The sequence below is a fragment of the Heptranchias perlo genome, chromosome 18 (assembly GCF_035084215.1).
Source record: "Heptranchias perlo isolate sHepPer1 chromosome 18, sHepPer1.hap1, whole genome shotgun sequence".
Taxonomy (NCBI): Eukaryota; Metazoa; Chordata; class Chondrichthyes; order Hexanchiformes; family Hexanchidae; genus Heptranchias; species Heptranchias perlo.
Genome location: NC_090342.1, coordinates 19,864,421 through 19,890,935, shown reverse-complemented (window position 1 = coordinate 19,890,935; position 26,515 = coordinate 19,864,421). Strand labels below are relative to the sequence as shown.

The following is a 26,515-nucleotide window of genomic DNA, read 5'->3' as shown; positions in this document are numbered from 1 at the left end:
AAATTTGTCGCATATGATTGTGTGTACTATTAGATAGTAGCAGCATGATCTATTAATGTACTAATGATTTTACCATATTAATTCCTTACCCAAGTTGTTTAGATGATGAATTGCAAATATATTGAATTAAAAAATGTGACTCTGACGCTGCTGAAGTATATTGCAGAAATCACTGTCCAAACCGATAAAAAATCAAAAAAGCAACAAACAGCGGATGCTAGGAATTGGAAACAAATTACAGAAATACGCAGCAGGTCTAGGCAGCATTTGTGGAGAAAGGTATGGACCCATTGTCAGAACTGGAAGATATTACAGATGAACAGCATTTAAAAAGAAACAAAACAAGTGGAAGGGGAAAAACACAAACACACAGGAAAATAAATAAAATGACATGTTTGGAAAACAGAAGACTGTTAAATGGCAGGTGATAGAAGCATGAGACAATAGGAGGCATAATGAGAGAAGTCAAAGAAATAGAAGACATATACGAGACACAGTGAGGGTGAGCAGCTGAAGAGGTGGGGGAATAGGTTGGTGGAAAGGTAAGCATGATAAATTGGCAAAGTGCAGCAGGTTCCAGTTGCCCAGGAGCCCGGTAGAAGAAAATAACGGGTCGACACCAAGTGTGCAGATCATCCTGCCAACATGGTGGTCCGACAGGTGGTCTCCACCCCAAGCACAAACTCCCTTCTTCCTCTATCCCCAGAAAAAGAGAGAAAATGGGAGCTATAGTTAAGGTCTGAAGTTGTTAAAGTCAATATTAAAGCAAAAGGGCTGCAAAGTGTCTGGTAGAAAAATAAGGTGCTGTTCCTTGAGCTTATGGAACTTAACCACTATACAAGTCATTTTATTTCATTTCCTATGTATGTGTTCCCCCCCACTCCTCCCCCCCCCCGCTCTTTCCCTTGTTCTGTTTCATTTTAAATGCTGTTCATCTGTAATATCTTCCACTTCCGGCAAAGGATCCATACCTGAAACCAAAAAAAGATCCTGTTTAAGATGTAAACAGACATAAAAGCTTGTGAACCCAACTCCAACTCGACAATTTTTCTTTCACTCTTAATTTGCAACATTATACAGAAGGTAATGTTCAAACTTTTTGCTGTGGGATTACTTTATTCTAGGAATTTCCCTGTAAAGAGTAAAATTATAAACTTAATTAACCTGCTACCATTAGATGGCAGTAACTGATAGAGGTAACAGAAAAAAACTGTTAAACAAAAGTACTACTCTATCTGCAAGATTATCTGAGTACTGATTAGCAAAACAGAAATAAATGCTGTTTTCTAATTATTTCTAACTGGAAATGTGGTTTAAATGTTTTACCTGAAGATGTTTGATTTGCTAATGGGAATAATAATTTTCATGCATCTGTGAAGTTGGGGCATTGAGACTTGATGAACCTGAATTTTCATGGGCTCAGTGACACACTTCCAGTGTATATCAGTTAGGATTTCAGCAGAGGTAGTGCAAAATTAGCTAGCACCATGATGGTGCTAATCAGTGGTTCAAAGGATAATAATTTTTTGCTTTCCCACCTTTTCTCATTTTTCTCTCACACCTTGTCCTTTCCTGAAGGGGCTGTATCTTACTGGGGCGCAGTTTCATGGATACTGGCAACCGTCCACTACTTCATTCAAATGCCCATTTTCAATGGCTGAGCTGGGACAGTGATTATCAAGGGGATATTCAACCACAAAGGGCACCACAGCAGATTCTGTTTTCGACCCACCTTGACAGACACGCTTTCCAGCAGGGATCAGGAACCTTGTCAAACGTTTATCTCTCCCTAGCCCAGGTGTGCTGGGGTCAATTACAGCACTCCAGAGACCAGCTGACTGATTGCAGACTGGGTATTAAACCTCAAACTTTTTGGTCTATATGGCTAAGTGGTAAAATGGTGCTTTTATCTGCTGCACCATTGGGGAACTATACCATTCAATTTTCATATTTCTCCTCACTTTTAAATCTCTCTACATCACACAGTTTTTGCACCTTGGAAGGTGGGCAAGTGACCTCGTCCCAATTTACCAGTGATGCCTTTGATCCATTTGCTGGAAATACACAAGAAATTCCTAGGATGACTTGCACATTCCTTTTTCCTTCATCCAAATGGGGACACATGGCCTCTGTTGGGCCTCCTGAGGTTATGACCAAAATCTAAAATTTGTGTTGGTAATTGGGACTTTGGACCCAGACCTTCCACTCCGTTAAAGCTCCATGTCCCATAATTTCATCAATTTTACTTCACATTATTCAAACTGAAATGTAATAGATGTAGCACAGAACACAGCTGTTTTCTGTGCTCCATCTATTACTATTTTATCATAAATATGTTGCGTAGATTTTTTAAATTACTTTCTAATAGGAATTGTGGCTCAGTTTTTAATCTGTGTTTTGTCAACAGTAACCTATTACAGTAGTTCATTTACAAAATGAAAGCACATGTAAATTAGAATGGTTATCCTGCTTTTTAGTTCCAGGAGAAGTATTTGATTTAAAAGCAACAGAAGTTGAAGCTAAATCTGCAAAATTAGAGTGGGGAAAGCCTCGTCAACCAAATGGAATTATTATCCAGTATCAAATCACTGTCTTTCCAAAGGAGTCTCCAACACCTATACAAAATATAATCTTGACAGAAAACCTCCAGGTATTTTGTTTCGTTTTGGTTTACTTGGACATTATAAATATTCATTGCCTTTTAATAACATCCGAGTTAATTGCCCCTTTTTATTAGCCAAGCTTCTGCTGAAACACAGGCTGTATAAGATTCATACCTATAGAAGTGTTTCCTAATGTGATTGATACTTAGTCATATTTCCTGTTACGGAATCAACAGATATGGGGATCGGGCAGGAAAGTGGAGTTGAGGTTGAAGACCAGCCATGATCTTATTGAATGGCAGAGCAGGTTCGAGGGGCTGTATGGCCTACTCCTGTTCCTATTTCTTATGTTCTTATGCTATCTTCATTCGCATGTAGGGAACTTAATGTGGATTAAAACGTGTTACATAGAACAATTGGTCAAAGAGCCTGTGCAAGCAGGGTTGCTATTGGGCCTGATAATAAATAATAACCAGAAGATGTTAGAGTAGGGCAGAGTCAGAGAACACCTTGGCAACAATGACCCACAAATGGAATTTAAGAGCAGGCTTGTGATGGAGAAAAAAGGATGACTACAGTAGAAATATTCAACTTTAGAAAGAAGATTATGAAGGATAAGCTAAGGAAACTGCTGGACAGCATTATTAGAAGCGGAAAACATGGATGAAAGTGATCATATTTAGAAATACTATACACAGAGTAAAAACAGATACATACCACTAGGGAGAAGGATAACAGAAAGAAAAGAACAATGTATGTTTTACAAATTCAGTCTTCTGTAGATATCTTTTCAGGTTCAGTCATATCATGTCGATACCATACACAGTCCGAGTGTAACTTTTATACGACTTGACTCATACTGCCCTATATCTTCTTGTACAATAGCATGACCTAGGTCGGGGGGCTGTAATAATATTATCCTCTTGTGACCGAACCAGATATTCATGTCTTTTGCATGTGTACTTCTTCAATCATTCTAAAGACTGACCGAGCAAACATTTAATGAGATGAGGGCAGAATGTTAAGCTGCTTTGTTTCACAACATGTGAATATATAGAATGCCATTTGAAAACAAAATCATTTATTGCACTCAACTTCATTTTGCTTCCCATACATACAGAAAGTAATGAACTTGCCAGGCCATTCCACATTGGTAGACTGGTTTGCTTATATTTTCAGAATTAACTTACTTTCTAAAAGCCTATCCTTGACCCTCCCTATCCTTGCAAACTACCATCGATTTTAACACTCCCGCACCCGACGAGAACAGGATGTGCGAGGGGCAGAATACTCACCTCCCTGTGATTGCCTTGGATCCACCCACACCCCCCCCCCACCGACCCCATGTCATTTACCTTGCTGGGGATCATTTCCTGGGGCCCCTGGCAGTGTCTTGCTGCCATGCAATTTCCTGATGCCACCCATCAACCATTGTGTCATTCTTGCTGCCTTCAGGCGGATATCTGATTTGATGAAGCACAGGGGTTAAAATAGCCTCAACGTCTCGCTGATGTGGCCGTGCAAGCTTGGCGATTGCCCTGCTCCCCCCCCCCCCCCCCCAAATGCTGCACTCGTGCCCCGGGTTAAAATCAGGGCTTAAGTGGCTCTAGGTTACAGGACACAACACAGGAAGGTGTTTTGTGGTACTTGTAGATAGCTTGTTGAAAACAATAGCATCATGTACAGCAGCAATAAATAAAGTTAGCCAGATCTTGGCATATATGGCCAGAAGGATAGAGCAGAAATCTCAGGAGGTGATAATGGGTCTGCATACGGAATTCATACAGCCACATTTGGAGTAATGTGTACAATTTTGGTCATCGTGTTGCAGCAAGGATAGCCAGACATTGGAGGTATTGCAAAGAAGGACAACCAAAGTAATACCTGGCTTAAGGTATCTGAGCTATGAGGAGAGATTTAAGAGCCTGATAATTTGTACTGTGGAAAAGGGAAGACTCGGGAGATATTATTCTAGTAGTCAAAGTCCTTAAGGGAGTAGTCAAATGCAACCTCGATAATATGTTAGAGATAGCAACAAACTCTAGAATTAGAGGACATGGGCTCCAGCTTAGAAGAAGGTAGGTGCGTAGGCCATTTAGATTTATGTAGAGGGTAATGAATGTGGATTATTGTGCCTATAGAGGGGTGAAAGTAAGGAGCTTTGGAGATGTTTTATATAGTGAACAAGTGAAGGTTATTAATTTTTGGGACGGGTTAGGTGGACTGTAAAGTATTTTACAGTCTTGCACTTTTCCACAAACAGCCTGGTGCCTAAATTACTGTGGAATGAAGACCTTGTTGAGTAAATCACACCTTTTGAAAACTTTAAAAAATAAATTTAGTAATGAAGCAGGATATTTTACATAATGCTTTTTGCTATAGGTTTCTGCTACTTATTTAATTACTTGCATCATTTGCTTGTAGCATATACAGTGGTTTTTGAAAATGTAATCACATTTAATTAGTACCTATTTAAAACAGTTGTTATGAAATGATAGCCACTATAGATATTTAAAACAATAATTTAAATTATAATCTTTTTTTAAATAGAATTACCAACAAAAATCAAAGCACAGTTGAAGTTGCAACTTGGTAATAAAAATAAATATATATTTATAAAATTGGGGAAGTTGAAGGAGCCCAACTTAATACTGATGGTAATAATGAAAATAATATTATTCTGATTGCTGAACGTGGAATGGAACACTATTTAACTTGATTCTATTTCAATATAGAAATTAATTGGAAAAGTATATTGATGGGACTGTTTTTGTTCTAGGAAATGAAAAACTCTACTGAACCAATAAATCCTGGTATGTTGGTTACAGACTCCAATATATTGACTTCAGAGAATGATGCAATAATATTTACAGACTTGGATGAAGGCTCCGCTGAGCTGTTTTCTGAATCGTCATCTTTAGAGCCTGCAGTGACTTCACCTACTTTTTCACCAGTTGAAACACTCATCACTGTTAGTTCAGAACTGTCTACTATTCATGAAAAAAGCTTGGCTGCATCTCTGCCTGATCAACTAACATCACATGCACGAGTTTTTCCTTCTCCACTAATTTACTCTAAAACGTCACTGTCTAGTACAGTACACTCAATGGCTGCTACTGGCTTCACTGCGTCATTTACTGAACGAACAACCCCCAGCTCCTTGGGGCCCTTTGAGTCTCTTCCTACAATCAGCATGACTCTCCAGCCGAGATCAATGTTGCATAGAAGATCAGTTATTGCAGTTGTCAAGGCAGGTGGGATTTCCCTGCCTCCAAGTTCCTCACCATTTCCTCCTCAATGGAGGCTTCTGGCTAATGGCCTTCAAAATATCACTGAAGGTAAATAGGTCACAGCTCCAGTATGTCGTGACAACAGGTGGAGATGACCCAGTGACATGATGATGTAATTAGTATATACACTTGCTTTTTAGAGTCACAAAACATTTTATAAAGAATGTATGTTTTGACAGTGTAAGCATTGTTTCTTTTTTCACAAAAAGAGATTTAATAAATGAAGGTCCTATCAACATTATACCAGATAGTTCTAGAATACAAAAACAGTTTATTTAAATATTTTTACAGTTTGTAACAATCCCTTTTTTGTACTTCATTATATTCAATTTAAAGCAGGTTGTTCCTGTTTAACATTTATGAGGGAATCTTAAAAACTATTTAAACTGTGCTTGTACGTGTGAATGATATTTATTGCAGTGTTTCTGTCTCTTGGCTCCTTGTTGCTTCTTCCCTATTTTCTTTTTAGGGGTTTATTTTGTTTTCAAGTACTAACATATCTATGACCTTTACTAAATGTGAGAATTGTGAGATAGAGGACGTTTTCCTTTTTCTACCTTATGCAGAGAGTGAAAGCAGTCTCCAGGTCATTGACCCTACATCTGAGCAGCTGTCATATGTTGTAAGGCAACTTGTACCTCATACTGATTACATTATCAGAGTGTCAGCATTCACTATTGTTGGAGAAGGACCACCAACAAGTATTTCCTTAAAGACGCAACAACATGGTACGTTACTGAAGAAACCATGATGTTTGTTTTTGAAATTAATGTGATGTCTTAGATTCTTCAAAGTTAATTAAACCTTTCTCTTTGGTGTTTTTAGTTCCAAGTTCAGTGCAGAATGTAACCTATAAAAATATCAGTTCTACATCTATACTGATAGTATGGGACCCACCTGCTATCCCTAATGGCATAATAACTCACTACACTATCTATGCTGTGGAGGAAGGCACAAATGAAGCATTTCAAGGAGTTGTGATAAGCAATAACATTACTCTAACAGGTATTTTAAATAAGCAAGCAAGTTTAACTTAAATGTGAAGATGAACACACCACTACTTTTTAGTAACTAATTAAATCTTTTCAAGAAGTTATTGATTAAGATGATTATGAAACTAATTTTCATTATTGTGTTGAAGGCAAAATACCTAGTTGAAAAGCACCTCTAATGGAGCTGTACTTAGAAACCTATGGCCCAATGTCCTGAAAGCTTACATTTGGAGACTGCACACATCTGTGGCATGGGTACAACGGCACCTGTAGGGGAGAGGGCAGTCTGCACCAAATTTTCCAATATAAACTCTGCCCTCTATTTTGATTAGGCTACAGGAGAACTTGGCCTGCTGCACACAGGCAACATTGGATGCAGGAGCAGCTCCTAAAAGACTGCAGCTCACCATAAAAAAGTTATGGGAATAGAAAATTTGCCTAATTGTTCACAATGGCACCGTGGAGATATGTGGCCAATATTACTTGCTTTGGTATTGAAGGTTTGGGGGCCCTCCCACAGAAGGTGCACCAAAGGAAAGTGGTCTTATTTGGCTGTAGGTCACTCGCCAGTAAAAGCCAGCTGCATGGAGGGAGATCTGTGCCCAGAGCAATACAGTCACCCAGCTCCTTCATACCTGGATGAAAGTGAGGAAGTCACGTCCTACTCTCGGGCAGGGCAAAGGTGAATGTGGTTTTCCACTTGGTCACTAACATGTATGATGATGTTTCTACTGGTCAGAAATAATCTGACCCTGCCTCTCCATGAAGCCCATTCAGTTAATATGAAAACCTGTGATACCTTCGCGGGTTCTATCTGTGACTCTTTGCACTCTAGGAAGCCCTGCCATCTGGTGAAAGTTGTGCATCCTGTTCAGCTAATGCCTCCTCTCCACTGGAAAAGTAATGAGGTGTTGGCCCTTGCCAACATAGCAGTTGCTATTTCCCTGATACATGCATGCAGTGTAGGTTGTCTCCTGGGGTCTTGAAAGGATGTGATGACATGGAAGCTTCTTGCTGTGGTTAACTTTATTTCTAAGCGAATGGTCATCCCTGATCCAGATGCCAATCATTGGGCAGTAGCGGGCACAACTATGTGGCATGAGTTAATTAAGCCTTCATTTAAACAAATTTGCTTGAGTTCTTTGAGGACATAACGTACAGGGTGGATAAAGGGGAACCAGAGGACGTAGTGTATTTAGACTTCCAGAAGGCATTCGACAAGGTGCCACATAAAAGATTATTGCTCAAGATAAAGAATCACTGGATTGGGGGTAATATTCTGGCATGGGTGGAGGATTGGTTATCTAACAGGAAGCAGAGAGTTGGGATGAATGGTTCATTCTCGGACTGGCAACCAGTAGCCAGTGGTGTTCCGCAGGGGTCGGTGCTGGGTCCCCAACTCTTTACGATCTATATTAACGATTTGGAGCAGGGGACCGAGGGGAAGTTTGCAGATGATACAAAGGTGGGAGGGAAAGTAGAGAGTGAGGAGGACATAAAAAACCTGCAGGGGGATATAGACAGGCTGGGTGAGTGGGCAGAGATTTGGCAGATGAAATACAATATTGGAAAATGTGAGGTTATGCACTTTGGCAGGAAAAACCAGAGAGCAAGTTATTTTCTTGATGGCAAGAGACTGGAAAGTACTGCAGTACAAAGGGATCTGGGGGTCCTAGTGCAAGAAGATCAAAAAGTTAGTATGCAGGTGCAGCAGGTGATCAAGAAGGCCAACGGAATGTTGGCGTTTATCGCTAGGGGGATAGAATATAAAAACAGGGAGGTATTGCTGCAGTTATATAAGGTATTGGTGAGACCGCACCTGGAATACTGCATACAGTTTTGGTCTCCATACTTAAGAAAAGACATACTTGCTCTCGAGGCAGTACAAAGAAGGTTCACTCGGTTAATCCCGGGGATGAGGGGGCGGACATATGAGGAGAGGTTGAGTAGATTGGGACTCTACTCATTGGAGTTCAGAAGAATGAGAGGCGATCTTATTGAAACATATAAGATTGTGAAGGGGCTTGATCGGGTGGATGCGGTGAGGATGTTCCCAAGGTTGGGTGAAACTAGAACTAGGGGGCATAATCTTAGAATAAGGGGCTGCTCTTTCAAAACTGAGATGAGGGGAAACTTCTTCACTCAGAGGGTGGTGGGTCTGTGGAATTTGCTGCCCCAGGAAGCTGTGGAAGCTACATCATTGAATAAATTCAAAGCAGAAATCGACAGTTTCCTAGAAGTAAAGGGAATTAGGGGTTACGGGGAGCGGGCAGGAAATTGGACATGAATTTAGATTTGAGGTTAGGATCAGATCAGCCATGATCTTATTAAATGGCGGAGCAGGCTCGAAGGGCCGATTGGCCTACTCCTGCTCCTATTTCTTATGTTCTTATGTTCTTAAAGTTGGGAGGTGCTGATATCAGATGCTGATAATGCAGCCTTCCAAAATGTCAATTGGTAAATTGGGCACACAGAGTATCTGGTACTTGATATCCCATGTCAGATTTGTGATTGTTAATGGCAGCATGTGAGACCCTGCTGGCAGCATGTGGCCTTGGAAAATAAGGGCCTATAGTTTTTTTAATGCTCTGAGAAAAGAGATACTGCTGCCTGCTGTCTCCTAACATTTAAAAATAATTGCTTGTGCAGCAGGTCTCTGTGTCTTGCCTGCTGTACTTCACACTATACAGTTACCAGTCTAAGACCAGTAGTAGAACGACAACTTTGAAGACCACATGGGAATGTTTTAAATCTGTGTGCCTCATTTTAATTTATCTGCTTTTCCACAGATCTGGAAACTTCAGGTTTTTCTGTTTATTTTTGTAGGTTTGAAAAAATTCACAGATTATAAAATGAGAGTGACAGCATCCACCTCTGTAGGTGAAAGCTCTGTCTCTGAAAAAGATGATATTTTTGTGCGAACTCTCGAAGATGGTAAGAAACATTTTGAAATGAACCAAATCCTAGCTTTGCAATCATTCCCATTGTTACATTACTCTATTCTCTTTTACCATAAATCTGTCTAAGCATTTCTTCTTCCCCTTTTTTCCTGATTTTTTTTCCCCCCCTTATACTTCCTTTCCTGATGGTGGGTTATAGTGGTAGTGACCTTCCGTTATCTTGCCCAAATGGTCATTCTTCATGTATGAGCCTGGACAGTGCATGCTGGGAGGCCATTAATACTATGGACCCCCACAGCTAAACTTCATTCGTCATACATCACTGTATGATTTCTGCACATGCATTTTCCAGCAGGGGAGTCATCAGACATTGATCAGTTTTGAGAACATTTCGTAGCCTGCAAACGTTGAGACCAATTGGTGTGGCCACACTGCTGCCCTAGCTGGGATTGGCTAACTCAGCAAAGGTACCTAAACTGCATTTTTAGATTTACTTGTCTTGGCATGAGATATTTTCCCTGGTAAGAATCCTGGATAAATATAACATAAACTTATGATGCATTTATACTTTTTTTTTTGACACTCTGGGGTGCCTTATTGCCTTACAGATTCATTCCAGATTCCTTGCAGTGACATTACATCAAGCCAAAGCTCTACAAGCCAAAGCTCTACACTCTGCCCGAGGGGATTTCTCCCTGACTGCATCCCCCCGGCATACAATGGCAGGAAGGCTCCAAATGGTTGCCTTCCAGTGTAGAATCACTAGAAGCAGTATTGGTTTCAGTCAGCAGTGCCCGGTTTACTTTGCGTGGCTCTAACTGCAATCCTTCTGCCCAGGAGTGAGCTGTCTACATGCATGCTTACATATATGTACAGAGTTTCTCTTCCAGTGGTTAAAATTTAACGCCTGGATTTCCCACAGGTGTTCTTCCAATTTCCCGCCATAGGTTTGGCAGAAGACCAGTGGAAACCTTGGAGAATCTGCATAAACAGCTGAGAACAGCTATTTACTCCATTTCTAGGGCTGCTCGGCTGGTCTCCCACTGAATTTCCGGTGGGAACCGGAAATACCTCTGTAGAATTTCAAGGCTTACTTGTGACCTATCTTAATTCATCAATCCAGAAAGACCTTACAATCACCCCATTTCAGAATCATCCTTAAATGATTCCAGATTTTTATCTCCTCTACTCTCTCTGGAGTCCATTCCAAGTATTAGGGTGTGATTTTAAACCCCAAGAACGGGTGGGTTGGGGGAGGGTGGGAGTTGAAAATAGTTGTTTTTTTGGATCGGAACCCCAAAATTTTCGGACTTTGCATTCCCACTGGAAAGCCTGTACTTTTATGTGCCGACGTTAAACCCGGAAATAAAGCCGGGTTGCGGTTGTGACCCAAAAAACAACTATTTTCAACTCCCACCCACCCCCAACGCACCCGTTCTTGGGGTTTAAAATCACCCCCTTAATCACTCTTTTTGTGAAGAAGCACTTCCTGATATCAGTCTTAAATTCATTTTTCCTAGTTTAAACTTGTGCCCCCTTGTCCTACTCTCAAAATTTAAGTTAAAGTAATATTTTGGATTTAATTTTCCGTTCTCTTCACTATCTTATATACCTCTATAAGTTCATCTGTCTGATGCCTCCTTTCTAGGCTGAAAAGGACATGGTTCTCCAGAATTCCCTCAGAACTCTGTTCTCTCACACTAGAGATCGGCTTTGTGGTTCCTCTCTGCGCCATCTCCAATGCATGAATCTCTCATTTGTTTCTCAGTGACCGGAACTGAACACAGCACTCAAGGTGTGGTCTGACCAGAACACTGTCTAGTTTGATCATTATTTCGACTTACACTGTGCTATTTTGGCTATGCATTTAAGCATTCTATTGGCTTTATTGATTGCTGTTGTCCATTGGTTGGTCAGGTCGAGTGTCGAGTCTATTAAGGCTCCTAGATATCTTCCAACTTCTTCTTTAGCTATTTCAACAATATGTGTGGGGTACGTGTGTCATCCATTTTTCCTTCCTCTGTGCAACACTTTACACATATCAGCATTACATTTAATCTGCCATTGCTCTGCCCACATACATATTTTGTCTAAGTCTTTCCATAATTTCTGAACTGCCTCCTTCGATTCCATTACCCTTCCTGGTTTGGTATCATCTGAAAATTGAATTATTTGTATTGAGCTTCTGAATCCAAGTCATTGATTTAAATTAGAAACAGTAATGATCCCAACACTGAGCCCTCAAGCATTCCACTCAGTACTTCCCTCCACCCCAACATGACTTCTCTAACAAGCACCAGTTGCAGATAAAATTATATGCAAAGGCAGATACAGTGGCTAGATACTAATAAGGTACAATAACCAAATGCACACTACAGGGTAAATTCTTCGATCCTACGGACCCAGTGATAAACTGTGTCTTAAGGGAGCGCAGGTTTCAGATAGGGCTACAACACATTGACTATTTACCTCTTGAACTTGAGCTTAATTGCAGCAGCGATTGATGGGATAATTTTTTTCTCTCCCAGCAATATTGGAACTGTGTGAAATAAGATTGGACACTCTCAACCCAGTTCCCAGTGGACATGGGTGTACAACAAAAAACTGACCCAATTTTGCACTAATTTCACTTAGATGGACTGTAAGGATGTCTGCCGTGAAAAATGGAAATTTCCCAGTAGTGTAATAAGAAATATTCTTCTGATGCACAAATTAAAACACATCATTAGGGTAGAATGGATGGAGCAATAGATTACTGGAGCTGGGAGCGCTTGATGTTGATGCTGGGTGCAAAAAGTGGGAACCTTTTCCTAGCAATGACATCTTTCACTTTGATAAACACAAAACAAAAGACCAAAAAGAAAGAAAAATGAATGAAAAGGAACACAATCTACCTTTTAGAGTCCTTTCCCTTCTCCACCTGCCACATGCCATTGCTGTTGATTTCAGAGCTGCAAACTGAAAGGTGGTTCCACACATGATCGAGGAAAGCTGACTGCCAAAATAGGGATTTTTATGTACAGCTACTTTAAATGAAAGCCTTGGATTCAACACTTATCCCTAGCAGCATCGTTGGATTTTTTTTTCATATTTCCATTAGTTTATTAGTACACCGATTCAATTTAAACCTTCATTACAGTAATTAAGTATTACAAGTATTTCCAAAAATGTCTTTGACAAAATACATTTATGTTCTTTGTTGTACCACACAGAACCAGAGACACCTCCTGAAAACGTAACCTTCAAAAATATAACTGAAACAGCTGCGTACTTGAGCTGGTCACCTCCAGAAAGGCCGAATGGGATTATTATATACTATGAAGTCACGTACGCTAATTATACTGATTCCTTTACAATGAACAGTTCAGAAACGAACATTTGTCTAGAAAACTTAAAGACATTTTCTCCTTATAACATCTCTGTGAAAGCATATACCAAGTATGGTCATGGGAATCAAACATCTTTAACTGTGCTTTTGGTGACTGAACAAGATGGTAAGTACTGTTCTGTAATACTATCACTAAGGCAGCATTAGGTTATTAAGAATTTAGATTTCTGCCAAAAAGATGGAGGCGCACTGCTTTTACTAGGAAAATGGAAAACTATAGCTCTTACATCAATACATCAAACATGTTTTCTGCAGCTGGGTTATAATTCTGATCCAATAAAAAGCCATCTGTAGTGGAAGTTGATATCTCTTTAACTGTTTGTTCATACAGGAGAACTGTTTTCACCCAAATGCAATTCACTTTAAAGAGACATGTTTTTTCATTTATAGTGAGGGCAAAGGGTTAACAATAAACTGGCAAAATATTCTACCCAAAATCCATCCGGTTTAAAATGTTCCGACTCTTTTCTTGCTTTCTTTACAGCTCCTAGCAGTCCGCCCTTTAATGTGACCTATAAGTGCATTAGTTCCACTGAAGTAGCAGTTTCATGGAACCCACCACTGAATGCCAATGGCATTATATTATTCTACACTGTAAACTTTTGGAATGTCTCCCACTCCATTCAAACCATCAGCAATAAGACATCCATACGTCTGTCTAATCTTCGCAAATTTTCCCAGTACTGGGTTACTGTAGCTGCTAACACAGTATTTGGAAATGGAAATGAAACAAGTGACGTTCTGAATATGATGACTTTAGAAGATGGTGAGTCAATATAAACTGTGTGCAGATTCTGACAGAAAATAATGTACAGTTTTCTTCACAAGGGATGAGCAAAGCTACATATGAACTGAACTGATAATTAAATATGTTGTGCTATAGCGTTTTAAAATATTCACTTCGAAGAATGTTTGTTGGGATGCAAGAGTTCTTATTGAAAATTTACAAAAATATGTCTTACATAGGCACAGTAGTATAATTCTCAGTTTCGTGCATCCTGGAAAAACTACTCCTGAAATTGCACTCATCATTCATTCGATCTACTCATTCCACATTTTATGTTGGTTTAGTCCCAACTAAGGTTCACTTGTCCCCTGTATTTTAACTTCCATTTTGAGACTTGGTCCTGGATATCATTGATGGCCATAATTGTGCTGCTTTATTTTTGATTGATTTCTAGTTAGTAGTAACGACAACTACAAGGTGAAATAATTTCGGCAATGGCATTATCATCGGTATAAATAAGTTATCCTGCTTATTCAATAGAAGTACTGACACATCTCCAGGTTTCTTTCTTTCAGAATTTGGCCAAAGTTTACAGAAGTTGTCTTTAATGAAGAGTGTTTTTTTTAATGGGTCATCACTCTCTAATGGAATTGACTTCTGTCATTAGTGAGGGAGGTTTTTAACCATGTGTTCAAATAGCATTCATTTAAATGGAATTACTGCAATAAAGAACCTTCAGTTGTTACAACCCAATCCCTACTTATCCATTCCTCTGAACTCCTTGCCCTCCCTTTAATGGCAACAATCATAATACTTGCAAGTCTTTCTTTTCTTTTGTGACAATGAATTTCAATTATAATTTATCGGCTTTGAATATTGTAATAAGATTCAAATTCAAATTAATTTAATGGCCCAGAAATTGCACCGAGTGGCGAACCAACAGTGCTCGCTGCTCCATAGATTTATACTAACCCAGTAACTTACCGCGGTCTTTACTGGGTGCATTTCCTCTAATAGGAAACGGAGAAGAGCCCAGCGTTCGCTCCAGCGAAGCTAAGACCCATGGGAGAAGCGAGAGGATCAATCTCTCCTCTCGACCAATCAGATTGCAGCATTTTTGACAAGCTGCGAACAGTTACTGCAAGCTGCAATGTTAAATCCAGGAAGTGAAAGGTACAACACTAAATTCATTTGTAAAAACAGTTATAGACAGCAAAAAAAGAGAGTAAGAAATAAACAAATTAAATAAAAGAGACAGAAGGAAAAAGTTTTTTTTTAAATTAAATTTTGAATGTAATTTTTTTTTATTGACCAAAAACTATTAAAATAAGGAATAATGAGACTCCACATTTATAAAAGTAAATTTTTAGTTGTTTGGCAGTCATGAAGACTTACCGCGCTGTTAAATCTGGTATTTTTAAGCGTACCTGTTTTGTGGCAATATTAGTTACTTTCTGGCTGGGCAGATTGAGCAAGTTGGCGCCGGTCCATTGTTTCCACTGATTCCAGCTGGCGGTATCCTTTTAATTCGAAGTTGTCATATCACTGGCAAACCCCATTTCACTGCGCATGTGCGAATGCAGCAACCTGCTCCTTGATTTCGCCACTAACAATGGTGAATGCTGTTGAGCTCACCATTCTTTTTAAAGTAATTTCTAGGCCATTATTTATTTTCTAACTCAAATTCATAATGGTTTTAACTGATTAAGAAAACTCACAATGCTTTTGTGAGCTTAATCTGATAAAATGCAAAATCAGCTGGAGCCCATATACACCAGGTCCCAGCCCTTAGCCAGAGTTTCACGTGTGGTTCTGTGGGTTCAATGTATCCTCCAATTCCTACAAGGACATTGACATAAGGGGGAATTGGGTTAGGGGCAGCTGCTCTGTAAATTTGAAGTTCCCACTTCTAGCCCTCAGGCTAGCCCTGGCTGAAGTGGGGCCCACCTGCCGGTCCAGCCCAGGATCACGGCTTAGACCTCTGAAGATGAAGGTGCAAAAACATTTTGGAGGGGTGTTTGAAGTGGACCCCTTTGTAAGATTCCTCTTTTGGGGGAGGGGAGAGGAGGAAAACAACAGCTGCCACTGGTTTTTCTAACTGCTGGGATTGGGGCCATGCAGATGTTATAGGCCATGTTCTCTATTTTTTTCATATTTTATTTGTTAAAAATGTTCTCATTGACAGTTCGCTGGAGTATGATTCTGTGGGTGCTAGTCAGTTTCTGGTATGCATGCATCTGGCCATCATTGGTGTCTGAGCCTTGACGGTGAGTTTTCCCAGACCAATAAACTTTAAGGGAACATGAATACAAGTTCAATCTTCCCTTCACCCGATGTCCACTCACATGCATTTCCAGGAAGAGTGCCTGGATAGCCATTAGGAACAGGAAAAACATTTTTTTTCCCTCCCTAGCCCATGAAAAAAAAAATGAGACTGACCCCGGAATATCAGCTGGGGTCAGCGCCCACAGGGACAGGTAGGTGCAAAGCCCGCCCGCCACCAATCCGGTGGAATTCCCGCAAGATCAAAAAATGTAGGTCTTATTGTCATTTATTTGCAGTTATGGATCAGAATACAACAGGTATAGTGCAAAGCTGTTATATCTCAGCCATGCATGGCTGAGTAATTTTTAATTTGTTTTTATTTTCATTATTCATTTATTTTACAGTTCCTGATAGTGCACCAGAAAATATCACATATATACTTCTCTCTCCTTTGGATGTTGAAATATCCTTTCTTCCACCATCAACTCCCAATGGAATTATCCAGTTTTATACACTGTACCTTACAGTCCAAAATGGTAGTGAAGAGCACATTGCAAACAGTACAAATTTGACCATCACTATAAGAGGTAAGTTAAAGAAAAATAATTGAAAAATAATTTCAATTTGCTATTTAGCTTTTTATTAGAGGTTTTTATGTTTAAAAATATCTCATGTGAGTACTTTGTTTATTTTTCAAGTCTTGACTGTTTCTAAACAATTAAGAACATTGCAGAATTATGCACCCAATGCACTTCATCGTAGAAGCCCAGATGTAATAGTACACCAAATTTAGGGTGAAACTGCCTTGATAGCATTCAATAGGGAAAAGTGGTCTTTTAAAAGGACATCATCTTAATGAATAAAATGTTCAGGAGATTTTTTTTCTGGTGTTATTTGAGGAGGCAGAAGACCAGAAAATTCATACATTCATTTTGTTGGGATGACATTGTGCACAAGTAAAATTTTCATTTGTATTGCATGCCACTCAACTGTCCCTGTTTAATTGGAACATACACTGAAAGAAGCAGCCATGATATGCAAGTTTCCCAAGCTGGCAAATCTGTTGATCTTCTGATTCTACAGAAAACCTTTTTCCATTGCAAGTATTGCCCCAAATTTCCCCTTTCAACACATTGCGGCTTGAGGTTTTGATATGATTTATGTAATCACGTTGTATCTTGGCAAACAAATGAATAAAAGGTTTGTCAAAGACTTTATGGTGAAGATGGTGCTCCTTTATATATCTCATAAACTGCTTACAAAAAAAAAATCAAATTTTGTTCAGACACATGCAGTGCACTTACCTAAAATCTGACAACTATAGGTTCAATTCCAACAGATTCCTACCACTTTGGATTACCTGCCACTGCTTGGGTGAATTTTATCAGTACGCTGAATGAAATGCCCAGTTTTCATTAAAATAACCAAATATTAAATACAATGTATATTTAATCCACAAGAAAATTAGCTTGTGAAACATTTTTTTGTGAAACAGTACTAAAATGAAATATTTTCATTTGTGAAATATTTCTGTCACTTATATTATAACACAAGTTATAAGTGAACCACTGGCAATGGAAATTAACTCTTTGTGCCTCTTCATTAGCTGTGCCTTTTGTCTAAATCAGGCTATATTTTGCACTGTCCAATAAAAATGGGAGAAATGTCCATTTTTAATCTAAATTAATGACCACCTAATGAAATCACAGGTACACACACCTTAGATATATTTGACTCCTGAGAATGCAGTTTTGTTAGCAGGATTGAAAAAAAGGCAGACAATCATGACACGTCTCAGTAATGATCTTTTAACATTTCTCAAATAGATAAAAACGCATATAACCAGTACAAATATCAAAGTTGTTAATGCAGCAATGGACTTCACAATATTTGTGTGAAATGGCTGGATACCAAGTTAAAAAAGACTATTTTATGATCAGGCCCTAGATATACTGGTAACTAATGTAATGAAGAAACATGAACAGATTTTTGCTGGGAAGGACGACACTCACTACTTGGGGTAGTACATGCATTTCCTATATTTTTGCATTCTTCAGCCAGCCAGTGATCCTCCAACCTCACTGGCCCCTATTCCTATGATTTCAGACAGAAAACTCCCATGTATTATGGACTTCTTTCACTGCTGTGGTTGTACTTCAAAATCTTGTTCCTTGAAATTTACTAATTCCAGGTCTGGAAAGAATATCCTGATTTTAACTCGGGTGGGAATCGGAGGTTCGGTGGTCAAAGCGGGGATGAAATGTCCACCCCCTTACCCCCACCAAGGAGTATGAGATAGTAACTCCCAGGCCTCATTAGCATTTCCCAACACAGACTCCCGCCTGAAGCCAGCAGAAATGACGTCATCGTCAGCGGGTGTGAGTCAAAATTCATGGGGGTCAGGCTGCTACGGAGGACCCATGGAAATGGTCCCCGGCAAGGTAAGTAAGGAATGAAAGTGGGATCGGGAAAGTCCACTGGTTAAGCCGCCTCACTGCTTGATACAAATGGACAGAGCATGCACAGCAATGCTCCGCCCATTTGCACTTCACAATTGCAATCGGGGTTCTTTGTACATCATAGGACCAAATTTACACATTACAAGCGGTCTCCTGCCTGCCCATTTCAGGACCCTACCTAAGACACAACAGACAGAACACCAGCATAAATGGGGTGGTAAATGACTAACACATTTTCAGGCGCTACCGCCCTGTTTATGTCGGGTGGAGCAAGTTAAAATCGGCCATAAATTATGTTGTCACCAACAATTGAATGTATAAAAGTACAGGAAATAGTGGTATGTAACTTTGGTATTAAGGCTGTGAACTTTTCTAGACCAGTTTCTTGTCCTCATAACTCTCAATAAAGCAATATGAGATGTACAGCTTAAAAATAGAGGATAGATTACTCCATGAGAGACTTTTATTTTTGATGCCAGGTTGCCAGGTAATAATGTCAGATCTTTCCTTGACTTGTATTTAAAGAATTGTTTATAGGACTATGTGCCTAACAAGGTAAACTCTATTAATAAGAACAGAATTAGTGAGTGTCAGTGGAGCATCTGAATGTGTGACATACCATAATTGAGAGATGTCCATTCTATCACAGGTGGCACTGTAAAAACTGGGGATAGGTATGGACCAGCCATTCTGAGTGAAGTGGTTTATTCAGATAAAATAGAGTGCTGCATATATGCAATTAACTCCTGCCTCTTTGAAAACCCATAAATAGTGCAAAATCACCACAGGGCAAGAATTCCTCATCATAAATATGTTCATGTAATTTCTTATATTTGTTCTTTCTAGTGAAATCATAAATGCACTCTTTTAGAGCTTGATTACGATTTCACTAGAAATACTGAACAGAGGAAATCTTCACAAACACATTTACAATATGGTTACATAAAGCAACCAGAGGAATTCTTACCCCCATATCTAGGCTAAGTAATAAACTTTAAAAAGCTGCTCCAGATATGCCCTTACTTTCCACAGCAGCACTGGTGTTAGCACATGGAACAAGTCTACCACACTCTGATCTTTCCCCACTGATTGATCACAATGGCATGTATTGCAATTACATTTTATTGTGAACTAAATATAATTCATCACATTATGGATCTAGATGTAATCATTATTCTTACTAAGTATGTACCAAATTAATCATATTTTCTGTATTCACATTTTACAGGTTTAAAAGCTAATGAAAAATACTCATTAAAAATATCTGCAAGTACTAGCAAGGGTGAAGGTGTTCAAAGCCAACCACTGTACATTTTAAGTGGGGAAGGTGGTAAGCATAACTGTAAAACTATCAAATGTTATTGTCCAGCAATTGCAACAAAGTATATGGAACCTGTGAGTTAAAGGGATAGTTTTATCATTTTGAAACATTTATTCTTTTGACAGACTGATAGTTTTTTTTAGAATACCAGAACAATACTTTTAAAGCATATTATCTTTTGATTATGCTATTATAAGGATAAAAAACACTTTTCTTATAATTGAATCTTTCACTTTCATCACTTTGGAAATTGCAGCAGCTTTGAAATCTGATGTTTCAAAATCGGCAGAAATCCAGTTCCCAAAGTGCAGTATAACCATAACAAATTTTTATTGAACTATGGGAAACTGGAACAAACGAAATAGCTGCAAGGTGCTAATTTCCATCTGGTTTGTACGGCATCTAATTGAAGTGTAGCTGCAAGCTGGTTTCAGTTCTAGATTACACACCTAGAATGTGATACTTGATAACAGACATGCTATGATTACTTGGTTACATGAAGATGTAGCAGTGATCTGTACATGCATGACAACTTTTTCTACATGACCAGAATGGATTCAGAATCAGAACATGAAGTAAGTAGAATGGGAGGACCCTAGGCAAGACAGAGGGTCAGAGGGATCTTGGTGTGCAAGTTCACAGATCCCTGAAGGCAGCGGAACAGGTAGATAAGGTGGTAAAGAAGGCATATGGGATACTTGCCTTTATTAGCCGAGGCATAGAATATAAGAGCAAGGAGGTTATGATGGAGCTGTATAAAACACTGGTTAGGCCACAGCTGGAGTATTGTGTGCAGTTCTGGTCGCCACACTACAGGAAGGATGTGATCGCTTTGGAGAGGGTGCAGAGGAGATTCACCAAGATGTTACCAGGGCTGGAGCGCTTCAGCTATGAAGAGAGACTGGGAAGATTGGGTTTGTTTTCCTTGGAGCAGAGGTGGCTGAGGGGGGACATGATTGAGGTGTACAAAATTATGAGGGGCACAGATAGGATGGATACTAAGGAGCTTTTTCCCTTCGTTGAGGGTTCTATAACAAGGGGACATAGATTCAAGGTAAAAGGCGGGAGGTTTAGAGGGGATTTGAGAAAGAACTTTTTCACCCAGAGGGTGGTTGGAGTCTGGAACTCACTGCCTGAAAGGGTTGTGGAGGCAGGAACCCTCACAACATTCAAGAAGCATTTGGATGAGCACTTGAAATGCCATAGCATACAAGGCTACGGACCAAATGCTGGAATATGGGATTAGAGTAGACAGGGCTTGATGGCCGGCGCGGACACGATGGGCCGAAGGGCCTCTATCCATGCCGTATAACTCTATGACTCTATGAATATAAGAATCGTAGGCTGAGTATAAAAGTAATAGAGATATCAGCCATTTTTGACAAGTTTGCAGCTTTAAATGAGAGTACTTGCATTTTTGGATGTGGATTCTGGATGGGACCCGTTTCTGCCCCATAACGGCAGCACTGTAGTTTCCATCACAATCTGGGATCTCCCATGTGTGCACCAATGCTGCAAGGAGATTATATTAAAATGAGGAGGAAGTTAATGGAAAAGAAAATTGGGTGCAGTGTAAAACTGACTGCCAATTTGCTATCAGCCCGTTTTGCACTATTGTCATTGACCAATTTCACCCCCAAGGGATCCTAAAGGGGTGCTTTCACTGCCTTGATAGATCAGGAGGAGCTTTGCAATATGCTCTTGTTGATAGTATAGTTGATTGTATCCAGTGGCTCAGTGTAATGCCAGCAGCTCATTGATAGTACTCTAGCTTCTGAATCAGAATGTTGTGGGTTCAATTCCCACTCCAGAAGCTTGACTACATAATCCAATGCAAAAGTTAAGCCTTCAATTACATGGCTAATATTGTGTAATAATGAAATATGCAGTAATTTGAAGTGATTTAAAAAAAAATTAGCTAACATTAAAATTCATTCAAGGCATTATGGGATGTATAGTTTACTTAGTCTAAATCCTTGGTATGGTACCTAGTTTGTCTTGTGGTGTTACAGTAATAGATGTTAAACTTGCTTGTATCATGTAGACAGAAACAAAATCATCGTTTACTTAGTTTTATGATTTGGCAGTACTCAATTTTTAATTTAAAATGGACAGAATTGCATCAAAATGCAAATTGTTGATATTCCATCTATATGGTATGAGTCAACATTCAAATACAGAACTCTTATCTTTTTATCTACAATCCATAGTTCCTAGCTCATCTCCACAATCACTCACATCAAAAGAGTTGTCTTCTACCACTGTACATCTGTCATGGAAGCCTCCCATGGAACCAAATGGAGTGATTCTGTACTACTCAGTCTATGTTTGGTAAGATTTAGTAAATTAGTTGTTAACTTTAACAGTAAATTTTAATTTATAGCAAATTGTATACATGGCATTTTAAACCATTTATTGTACAATTAATCTTATCAAAAATATTTACATTTTTCAAATGGATATTTATCCTGTGCTTCTTCCCATATACTGTACTAGATGGGCAAGACAGTGTGAAGTGTAGAATAATTTACATCTGCTGTCAGTGATGCACCATGATAAACCGTCTGCAGGGTGATTTAAGCAGGGCAGGATGGATGATATCAGTTTTGTCTTTCCCTGAGATGGATATTTTGATGTCATGAGGCACTCTATTTAGTGGCTTGAATTGAAGATTCACCTCACTGAAGGAAGTGAGTTTGAGAGACATATGACTCAAATTCAATGTGCTGGTATAGAATCAAGCCTGCAAACTGTTTGAGCCACTGGGCCACATTGTGAAGATATTGGCCCCAAAAATATGAGGACACAATCCCACTCAGGCTCATGCTCGCCCTGGAGCACGCCATTACTAAGTGCAAAATAATTCAGCAAGCCATTAGTAATATTCACGAGCTAACTACTTCTAACCAGAGGAAAAAAAACTCTAGCCATAAACTAAAGTAGGGCTGATTTTGTGATAAAGGCAACTCAGCAATGTTTAAATTCCACCACCCAGCTATAAGCCAATTAAGGTGCATTTATGCTGCAACTTTAGTGTTGCTGCAAAGCTTTTTCTAGGATTGGATCCCAAGCTAACTCCAGAGAGAAACAGTGCCAAACCTCCCCACCTCCCGCTCCCCCCCCCCCCCCACCCCCGGAGGATGTAGCTTCACACCATTTGGGTTTGACAACGCAAGATTCAGAGGCATTGGTCTATGTTTTCTAATCATACCGCATTCATTTTAATGGGTTACTGTCAACATTGTAATTGGAAAATCTAAGCCATTGTGTTACAGATTATCCTGTGGGGTACACCCCAAGATAATATGACCGTAAAGATACATACTTCCACATAATCATCAGGGACAGCTGTAGAAATGTCTATTTTCTATTGTCCTGGTAGACTCAAAGCTTTGATTAGGCAGAATGCAAGTAAAATGCCTGTGAATGGGTGGGTGCAAGCTATAGTAAGAAAGTGGAGGCCAAAGGACTGGAACAGGAGACTGAACAATGAATAAAACAGCTCTGAAGGCATGAGTGAGGCAGTGCCCTGTTACAGTAATGTAGCAGAAATGAAAGAAGAAAAATAACACTGCCAGAAAAAAATGGAGTGAAAATGTTAAGAGAATGAACAACATAAAAAATAACACATACATTTCCAGATGAAAATCTTTAAAAAGGAAATAACCAAGAAGATAATTTAGTGCATTGATCCATTCTATGTTTTGTATATGACATGAGCAAAATCTGATCATCAGAGATCATGTGAAATTGACAGGCAAGAAAAGACCAGCTAGTCCATCAAGCCTGCCCCACATCATGATGGCTGGCCATCGTGGTTAAACACTTCAGAAGTGAGACACCTGTAGGAACGAGTTCATTCCAGCTGTGCTATTGAAGGTTGTTTTCAGCAGCACTTCGGAACTGCTCTGAACAAGGTGTTCTATTCACTATATACATAACTAAGGCCAAATACAAGATAACTGTAAAACAAACTTCAAGAAACACTTGATGAAGGGATCATTAGGCTACAGGAATAAACATAGGCAACAGACAAGCAAATATTGCAAAGACATTGATCCAAAGAAAAATCTCAAAAGCAAGAGAGAAAAAAGTTAAATACAAAAGTAAAATGAAACAATGACATTATTAAGGAGGCCACAACTCTACACTCAAGTTGTAGCCTTCTCTTCCATGCCAGCTCATGCTACCGTCTCTAGCATCATGGCATTAACTTTCATAGAATTGGGCGCCCTAATGATGGTTGCTGAGCAAGGCCTCAGAAAGTTAGGTTCAAAGTGGTGACATCTCTAGTGACTTAATTGTTCGAATGCTTAATTTACTCTTGCTAATTGGAAGATAACTTCATTAAAAAAATTAAACTTAAATATGAGTAATCCTATCTTCTTAGCCTTTACCCTGCTCAATAAATAAAAACCCTATATGCTTAATATAACACATGCTGTGACATCATTTAACTTTTTGTAACATTTTCATATCCAAGCAAGAGGCCTGAGTTATGAGGAAAGACTGGACAAAGCTGTGCTTTTCGGTCTTGAAAGCAGACTCAAGGGGCCGTATGGCCTACTCCTGCAACTATTTCTTATGTTCTTATGAAAAGAAGTGACTGGGGTAATTTTATTGAGGCATATAAGCTAATAGGTGAAATGGGAAAGGTAAATCCATAAAATTACCTCAAATTAAATTGTGTGAGTAGGGCAGAGGACAATAGGTTCAAACTAGTGACTGATAAATTTAGAACTGATATCAGTAAGTTGTTCTTCATACAAAGAGTGATCAGTATATGGAAGGGACTTCTGGATAGAAGACTGGGGAGAATTAAAAAAACTAGAATTGTTTAAGAAACAGTTGGATTCTGCAGTGGAGTAGAACTGTAGGTTACTTCTGCATGGATGAACTAAGATGAACTCAATGGCCTGTAATTATCCTGTGATCTTGTGATATGAAATAATGTAGATTCTTTTCATTTTCGGTCATTATTTTTGTTACAGGAGTGCAACAATGCAACTAATTTTAAATGAGACAGGAACATCTGTACTGTTGAAAGACTTGGACAATAACACTGAATACCATGCTTTTGTAACAGCAAATACTAGGCTTGGTGATGGTGGCATGAAAAGTAATAACATCACGTTTCGAACATCTGAGAATTGTAAGTATCTACACTGCCTTTAGAAACTTGTAAGTAATAGGTATTAAAATATTGGCATTATTGATGAGTAATTGTTACAGAAATATATAAAATAACACATTCTTTCTATTCTTACATTTTTTTGTGAAAGGAAGCTATCTAACTAATGTATACATATTTTCCTGCAGCAAATAACTCTCAAGGCATTATCTCCTATGTGAACAAAAGTTCCACCTCTATTCAGGTTTTTTGGAACCCTCCTTTTAAACCTACTGGAAATGTCCAATATTACACAGTTCACTACAGAAATGCTTCTGGTATTTTTACACAGGTATGATATTTTCAGGCTTTAACTGGAAAAGTGTCTTGCCATCCTCATATCAAGCAGTTAATTGGAAACAATGGGAGGTTTGTAGATGTTAAGGGACTATAGCCTAGAAATTACTGTTGACGATATGAGTGGATAAGCACATAATACATTCATATGACTTTTTTTTTGTCCATTATATTAGTATGACATTAAACCATCTAAAATAAATGGGTTAAGACCTATGTTAAATAACATGCAGAGGATTGTCATACTTTCATTCGCTAATGTCACAAACTATAATTTATAGGCTTATAAAACATACTGAAATTGTGTTATACTAATCTTTTTACGAATTCCAAAATTAATTAGTAATCAATCTGTGCTTCAAAAGTGAAATTCACTGAATATTTGGAAATAACGAGCACTTTGGCAAGCTGACTGACCAAATCAAATAGCTGAATATTGAAAGAAGAATTAATTATATTTAATTGCTTAAGTGGTACAATAAAGAGTGGAAAAAAATGAAAATGCAAACTATAAAGTAGAGAGATAAACTATAAGTTAAAAATGTCAAAGCTGTCGAAAGATTCCAAAGTGTCAAGGGACATGGGTAGGCATAATACCTGCTTTAATCATTCAGTAGACTCGGGGTCAGCATTGTAGAGTCTGGAAAATCCTCCTGATAGACTAGCATGAAATGTGCAGCCATTCAGTAGATGTGTGGCATCTTCAACTGCACTGCAGCTACACAAGGGCAGTTCCTGAGTTCCCAGGTGTGGTCATTTGCCACACACCTTACCACCCCACATCTAAAATGGTTGAACTTGCACCAGAGATGTCTTGGCAGCTTGAAGCCAGACAGTCTCTCATCAGGTTTGGTGATGAGGAAAGAGTTTTTTTTAATGGAGGGATCTGCTCATCTCCATTCTGTTCACCATAATGAGGCAGCATCATTAATGGTGTTTACTCACAGGGTGGCAGATGGTTGTTATGAATTATACAGAGTTTCAAAAATCCCCCATTGCAGCATCTTGTTGGTTCTTAAATGATTCCAGAGTTTTTGCTTCCACCACTTTATCCAGAAGTCCATTCCATGTATTGATCACTGTCTAAAAGAAGCTTCCCGATA

At 39.0% G+C, this 26,515-nt stretch overlaps 1 protein-coding gene across 3 annotated transcripts in view; it reads left to right on the top strand.

The window, feature by feature from the left end:
- Positions 1 to 26,515, top strand: part of ptprq (protein tyrosine phosphatase receptor type Q) — a 203,270-nt gene that overhangs the window by 82,713 nt on the left and 94,042 nt on the right. For 2 of the 3 annotated variants that reach the window (XM_067999469.1, XM_067999468.1), the window contains exons 21-32: positions 2,478 to 2,650; positions 5,383 to 5,941; positions 6,460 to 6,621; positions 6,719 to 6,898; positions 9,712 to 9,819; positions 12,998 to 13,279; positions 13,658 to 13,939; positions 16,570 to 16,752; positions 19,853 to 19,954; positions 22,156 to 22,276; positions 24,937 to 25,097; positions 25,265 to 25,407. In XM_067999469.1, the coding sequence (XP_067855570.1) occupies positions 2,478 to 2,650; positions 5,383 to 5,941; positions 6,460 to 6,621; positions 6,719 to 6,898; positions 9,712 to 9,819; positions 12,998 to 13,279; positions 13,658 to 13,939; positions 16,570 to 16,752; positions 19,853 to 19,954; positions 22,156 to 22,276; positions 24,937 to 25,097; positions 25,265 to 25,407 (2,456 nt within the window). The remainder of the gene's footprint in view (positions 1 to 2,477; positions 2,651 to 5,382; positions 5,942 to 6,459; positions 6,622 to 6,718; positions 6,899 to 9,711; positions 9,820 to 12,997; positions 13,280 to 13,657; positions 13,940 to 16,569; positions 16,753 to 19,852; positions 19,955 to 22,155; positions 22,277 to 24,936; positions 25,098 to 25,264; positions 25,408 to 26,515) is intronic. The other variant, XM_067999470.1, reaches the window with a different exon arrangement.